The sequence below is a fragment of the Haplochromis burtoni genome, unplaced genomic scaffold (assembly GCF_018398535.1).
Source record: "Haplochromis burtoni strain Fernald_Lab_line unplaced genomic scaffold, NCSU_Asbu1 Contig_112, whole genome shotgun sequence".
Taxonomy (NCBI): domain Eukaryota; kingdom Metazoa; phylum Chordata; class Actinopteri; order Cichliformes; family Cichlidae; genus Haplochromis; species Haplochromis burtoni.
In genome coordinates, this window is record NW_024582473.1 from 1,088,425 (window position 1) to 1,094,610 (window position 6,186).

The 6,186-nt window shown below is 39.6% G+C and overlaps 1 protein-coding gene across 1 annotated transcript in view; it reads right to left on the bottom strand.

The window, feature by feature from the left end:
- Positions 1–1,086: 1,086 nt before the first annotated feature.
- Positions 1,087–6,186, bottom strand: part of LOC102291338 (NADH-cytochrome b5 reductase 2) — a 7,007-nt gene continuing 1,907 nt past the window's right edge. Inside the window, exons 5-9 of the mRNA XM_005928381.3 lie at positions 5,458–5,587; positions 5,246–5,329; positions 4,790–4,875; positions 4,584–4,683; positions 1,087–1,434 (exon numbers count right to left, since the gene is read on the bottom strand). Coding sequence (XP_005928443.1) covers positions 1,262–1,434; positions 4,584–4,683; positions 4,790–4,875; positions 5,246–5,329; positions 5,458–5,587 — 573 coding nt within the window. The 3' untranslated portion in view covers positions 1,087–1,261. The remainder of the gene's footprint in view (positions 1,435–4,583; positions 4,684–4,789; positions 4,876–5,245; positions 5,330–5,457; positions 5,588–6,186) is intronic.

The window sequence follows — 6,186 nt, forward strand, 5'->3', positions numbered from 1 at the left end:
TATTTCTTAACTCCAGGATTCATACATCTCCAAATGTCTGTGAAATTATTATCACAAGCAAAGTTCTCAATAATGTTATTCTGCTGCCTCCTTCCTAAGCGAGGCGCCCATCTGTCCATCCATTCATCTGGTGTCACGTTCCCATCGCCTCCAACGACAGTATAATCTGTGGGGTACATAACTTTAACTCTGAAATCACTTTTGTTAAATTTTCCAACAGACTTTTATTTTGACCCTGATTATTTATGTCCATAAAGCCTTGTGACAATAAGGAATAAACCTTCACATTTCAACACTACAGTTAACCAGTGGCCCTCTCTGTCAGCTTTGTAAGTTATAATTTGCCCTGGGAATTTATTAAAACAAATCGCCACACCTCCAGATGGATTAGATCCATGGCTGAAAAGAATCTGGTCTCCCCACCGATTAGTCCAAAATGTAACATCAGCATCTACAGAGTGAGTGTCTTGTAGAAATAAAGAGTGACATTTTTGCCCCTTGCAAAATAAAAGAGTGCATTTTTTCTTAACAAGGTCCTTCAAACCCTGAATGTTTAATGAACTAAATATAATTTGTGAGTGAACCATAACAAGAAAAAATGAAATGAAAAAAATAAAGAGGTATGAGTTTAACCCATAACTCTTGTCACCCACTCAGTGACTAGTAACCTCTCATTTTCAGCCGAGCTCTGTTGTCCCATTAATAATAATCCACCGTATAACAGTCTGAGCCTTTCATTTAGCGTCGCCAATCCTCCGTCCTTCAATGTATCCACGAGGACCTGTGAAAAATGCATGGATGGATGGTTTCCTGTTCAATCTATTTGAAGAAAATAATCAGATTTTTAAAAACTTATATGGTAAGTACATTTGCAATAAAAATTTTAAAAAGTGATGTGAATAAACTGTGAATACATTTTAATTTTCACATTTTTAACAAAAGCAGACGTTTGCATATTGCTTCAGCTGCATGTTATGTTCTGCACTTTTTCTGTTCACCTTTGCTCACTGATTAGCACTTGAGGAATTAAGTGGTAATGTGAAGAATAACAAAAACACTAATGCAGCATGATGTATACACAAAATCAACACTTGTTTTTCGTCTTTATTTTGCATCTTTTACACGTGGTAGTGTCACTGATATCAAAACTCACACATTACCTGAATGAAATACAGAAAATTACAAACAGGTCATTTAAATGAGAGTCATTTGTGATTTTGAATGGAAGGAACATCTGCAGCGACTGCTAAACGACGAGATACTAGTATGTAAAGATGTTTTCCGTTCTGTGTCCCAGCTTTTCCAGATTTGGCAGACAGGCATTCTGGATCATAGGCGCAGGGCCGCAGAGGACGATGAGGACATCGTTGGATGCAGCGGGGAGGTGGTCCTTGATCATGTCATAGGTCACAAATCCTGAGCTGTAGCTCCAGTCTGGAGAATAAGATCAAAGAACCACAAAGCTGAATTTTCACCAGTATGTGCACAATTCGGATCGTGTTTTTAGCACAGGCTTACTGAAATGTGAAAGCGTTTCAGTCGTGCATGATGTCAGAGGGTTTATTGTACCAAACAGCCACAAGAAAAAACTGTACAGCCGATCTATATATGGCTTATTCAACATAGAAGCATGTCTTTTATTCTGCTTTTTACTCCTTCTCTAAACGCTGAATATTAAACACTTCTTCTTTCTCTCATTTTGAATCTGTCTCTGTCCTCAAGGCCTCAGAGAAAGGAAGGGAGGCCTTTTGGTGAAAGGCAGGCAGAACTAAAAGACAACCTCCATTAACAGATAAAACAGGAGACATTCAAAGAAAGATGACACTGTCTGCTGCGGTTTTTGGTAAGACGAAGATTTTAGTGTCAATGAAGCCATTTGCTGAAGAGGCTTGTTCAACAACAGTCATCTCTCCATCAAAGGCCAGCAAATAATGGCACTGCTAATGAAGAGCTCTTCAAATAAATAATGATCAAGGGCTGATGTGTCCCCTTTCTGAGGGGAGCTAATGAAGACGTGACACGACAAAATAAAAGGTCTCCACAACAGAGATTATGTAACAATAATATGCTTGTTAATTCAAGCTGGCTTTAAGGATTATACGAGAGAAAACGGGAATGTTTTGCTAAGCTACTGTAACACCTTGTGGGAAGTATCTCCCTCCTCAGCCCGCAGGGATTTTCCTTCAGCTGAGGCGTCTTTGTTTGGTGTCAGCAGTGAAACCAAACGCCTGAGTATCAAGATTTATCCTGCTGCATGTAGCCTGGAGAGTCTCTAATACTCACATACAGGCCTGCCGTATATCCTGTGTGGTAAAATGATCAAATTAGTCACAGAAAATGTTTCTCAGCATCAACTTGAATGTAGTTACAAAGTTATAAAGCCACTGTAGGCCTTGATTTGTATGTATGTTTGGATGCTGTCTGGCCAATATGTTTGGAAATGTTACAAGTATCAGTTTGAAGTCACTATTGGTCATTTTTAACAATAAAGGTTTTCCTTAATGGATAATCTGTGTAAGGCTGTGGTCACAGCAATTTTATCATGTCTAAGCATTTTAAGCTTCATCTGGGGCTCCAAAAGGTTAGGGTTAAGGTCAGGGTCAGCTTGTTCATGCGACCTGCATCTCAGTCTGTTCTCTAAAACCTAAAAGAGGAATTATGGATTGGATCAACTGGTCCCTAAATGCAATTGACACCCCTTTCTCAACGAGAAGTTTGGGCTTGGGTGAGCCTGAGTGCTCCGGATCCAACGCCACCTCCAACGCTTACCTCCCCTCTGATGTGGACATCGGGTCAGTTGGAGGCGCAGTCGAAAGATTGCAGCGGTCCCAGTTGCTTGTCTGTGTTTATTGTGCTATGGTGTGTTGATATCTTTGCATTCCTGTATTATCCTTTTGTGTTACACATTTCAATGTTTTTTTCCTCACTACCTAGCCTGACCTGTCTCCCCAATGTGATGTTTGTGTATTGTATGTACGGTCGGCAAGGTCTGTCATCTCGGTTGTGGGCAAAAGACCTGCAACTGACATCTCATCATCATCTTCTTCATTTGCTATTTCCTGATATCAGGCGTATTTTTAAAGCCAAGAAAATATTACTCATATCTGGTTTACTTCACAAGAAAAAGGGAAAAATACTAGCAATGATTTATCTTCATTCCCTGTTGGTTTTCTAAGACAACAATCTTCAGAGTAACATAAATAGAAATGAATTGAAAGACTAGGTGAAGATAAGAAGGTCCATATTCACATATATTCATAAAACAAATGGTGAAACTCATTATGGATTTACAAACATCTTCCTTTTTTTTCGCAGAACTTCTTCTGTACAACTCGTGCACTCACACATCACAGGTGAGTCACACAGGTGCACTGCTACACGGCAGTCACGAGGGAGGGAGTAAAAAACAACACTGGCTGGGAATTTGCAACACAAAGGAAGTGTTGTCTCTGCAGACGGAGCAGCATGAGAATTTTGTCAGAGTTGTGCTTCTAAGCACCTGATGAACTGAAGCTGCCAACTTGACCCCATTCATATGCAGACTGATATCGACTTGACTCCATCTTGTGGCAACATTTATGGCAGGTTTTAGAGCCAGTGTTGGTAAGCGTGGGGAAAAACAATCCATACAGAATAATATTGGAATATTCTGCGTGGTGATTATGATATTTGCAATATATTACTTGAACTGTCTCACCTGACAAACATTCAGTATTTGAACACACCCAGCTTTTCCCTTCTACCTGAGAGCTCATGGTTGATGGTTCAGTCACACAAGGAAAAATAGGACAGCAGCCTCTTTGCAACTGAAAAATATCATCGGCTGCCTGCGTTTGTCGTACTGAATTATTTCACATTCTGTGAGCGATTGCAACTTGTGGTGACTAAATAGTTCCCCTTAAGGATGTTGCACATCCACAGCTGCTTTTGATTGCACAAGTTGCCTGATAGGAAGAAACATTTCTGCAAACAGTCGGCGTCTGACTTTGACTGCAATCATTTTCTCAGAGATTGTTGAAGGTTTGCAAATAGTTGATGTCTAGTTATAAATGCAGACAAATTACCAACAAGTTGTCAGCAGTCTGAGTCTTTGTCAGTGAGCACAGATCAACAGGATTTGAATCTGGTTGTATTCTGGTTAATTTACTATAGCACGGTTAAAATTGAACTTCTATGAAATGGGAATTTCTGTCTATGCAGACTCCAACAGATATGTGATTTTTGCTGATTTATCACACTTAGTTGCTGTATTATCAGAAACTCCGATTCAGGCTGATATTAGTCTGGCAACATTTATAGTCTGGCAGGTTTTAGCGACAGTGCTGGTATGCTTGATAATCACATTTTGCAGCAAAAATAAATGATTAAAGAAATAACTGTAGTGATATAGCTTTATCTTATTGAATATACCGTTTTATATATGCATTAAGTGTATTGTAATCGTGGAAGCATTTGTCTCAATGCTGCTTTTTTCCACATTCAGACTATGAATTAGTGCTTAAACTGAGCCCTCCCACTCTATTCTGGAGTGAACATTACACAGAGTGAATTTTAGATCCATAGATGAAGACATTTCCTCTTACTCTGTGGAGGTTTGTCCAGTGTGAACCACAGCTGAAGTCTCTCAGGATGGTTCTTCTTCACCTCCTCCAGCTCCTCCCTCAGTAAGATGTCTTTCTCAGTCTAAGATAAAGTAAAACCCAGTAAAGCGGTTTGACCACAACACTTTCCCTTTATATGCAGTTATAGAATTCAACTGAGACAACGCAATATCCCGCACACAGCTGACCTGGTTGGCGAATATGAGAGAGCACTTGGTGTTGTCAGTGGAGTCTGATGAGATACTGCGAATTAACTGCAGCATAGGAGTGATACCTGGGAGGGTGAAAGACACCGGAGTTAGTCTCAGAGGTGAAATACAGACTTTTCTCATTTTTCCAGTGAACTGAATGTGTCAGCAGTGCAAAGCAAATATCAAAACTTTCTAAAAGTTAAAGCATGTCACAGATTTGAGGACCACACGAGCAGAACAGCTCTTTTCAAACGCTCTGTATTACAACCCAGTCGTCTAAAACACACTAAAATAATAACATGATGCAGTAAAGCACTTGAAAAGTGTGATTACACGCAGGCCTTAGAATCACTTTAAGGTAAATAACACTTCTGCAGATTTTTGTCCTCTGTGATGTTCCTCTGAAGGAAGTGCGTGTATAGTTAAAGTTATTAGAGTGATCTGAAAATGGACCTGTTCCGCCAGCGATCATTCCCACGTGCTTAAACTTCCGAACCTTTGGCTCCGACTTCTTATCTGGTCTGATGGCAAACTGACCTGAGTGGATGACACAAAGTCTCAACCAAAGCAGATCACACAGCGCCTCCTGCTGGTGTCAGCAGGTTAATGTAGAAACTTCTTTTTTCTTTTTTTGGTTCTTTTCATATAAAACACCATCACCACACCATTGCCCTTATACACCAGGAGTCCATTGGGCCCTCTGAAGTCAATAGTGTCTCCAATGGTCATGCCGTCCAGGTACTGCGACATCTTCCCTCCATCAGGGAAAGACGGGTGGGTGTTCTTGTAGTAGACCTGGAGGAGTTTACAGAAGGACATCACATTTTTATTTTCACCTTCTTATGCAGTCTCATTTTCCACAACAGTGCAATAAAAATGACTTCCAGGCTCTCAAATGATCCACTCAGCCGGTAATAATCAAATGTCAAGCTTTAGACATATTGTCTAATATTACTATTGATATGGCCTTTTTCTCTTACTGGAAAAGCTTCCCTATAATCCAGAAAACAGAAAAAAAGAGTATGTAAAACCAATATTCAAAATTTTATTTATGCTTTTGGAGAAAGCATCACAGTCATGTGACAAATGATAAAACCTGTGCGGTACAAAGCATCTCATTGTGCATCAACATTGTGCTTCAGTTTTCTGTATGAATGATATTCTAGTGTTAGCTGTTAGCTTAGCACTCAGTAATTTTATATACATATAAAATTACTCCAGAACATCAGCGTAACTTTGTGCTAGACATTGGGGAGGGTCAAGATCTCTGTCTAAATAAATAACTCTGAGTAAATTCCCAGATGATTAAACATGCAACTGCTTTGCTGGTAATAACTGAAATGAGTAAAGAAAATCAACAGCCTATTTATGCAAGATAATTCACAATTTTATTG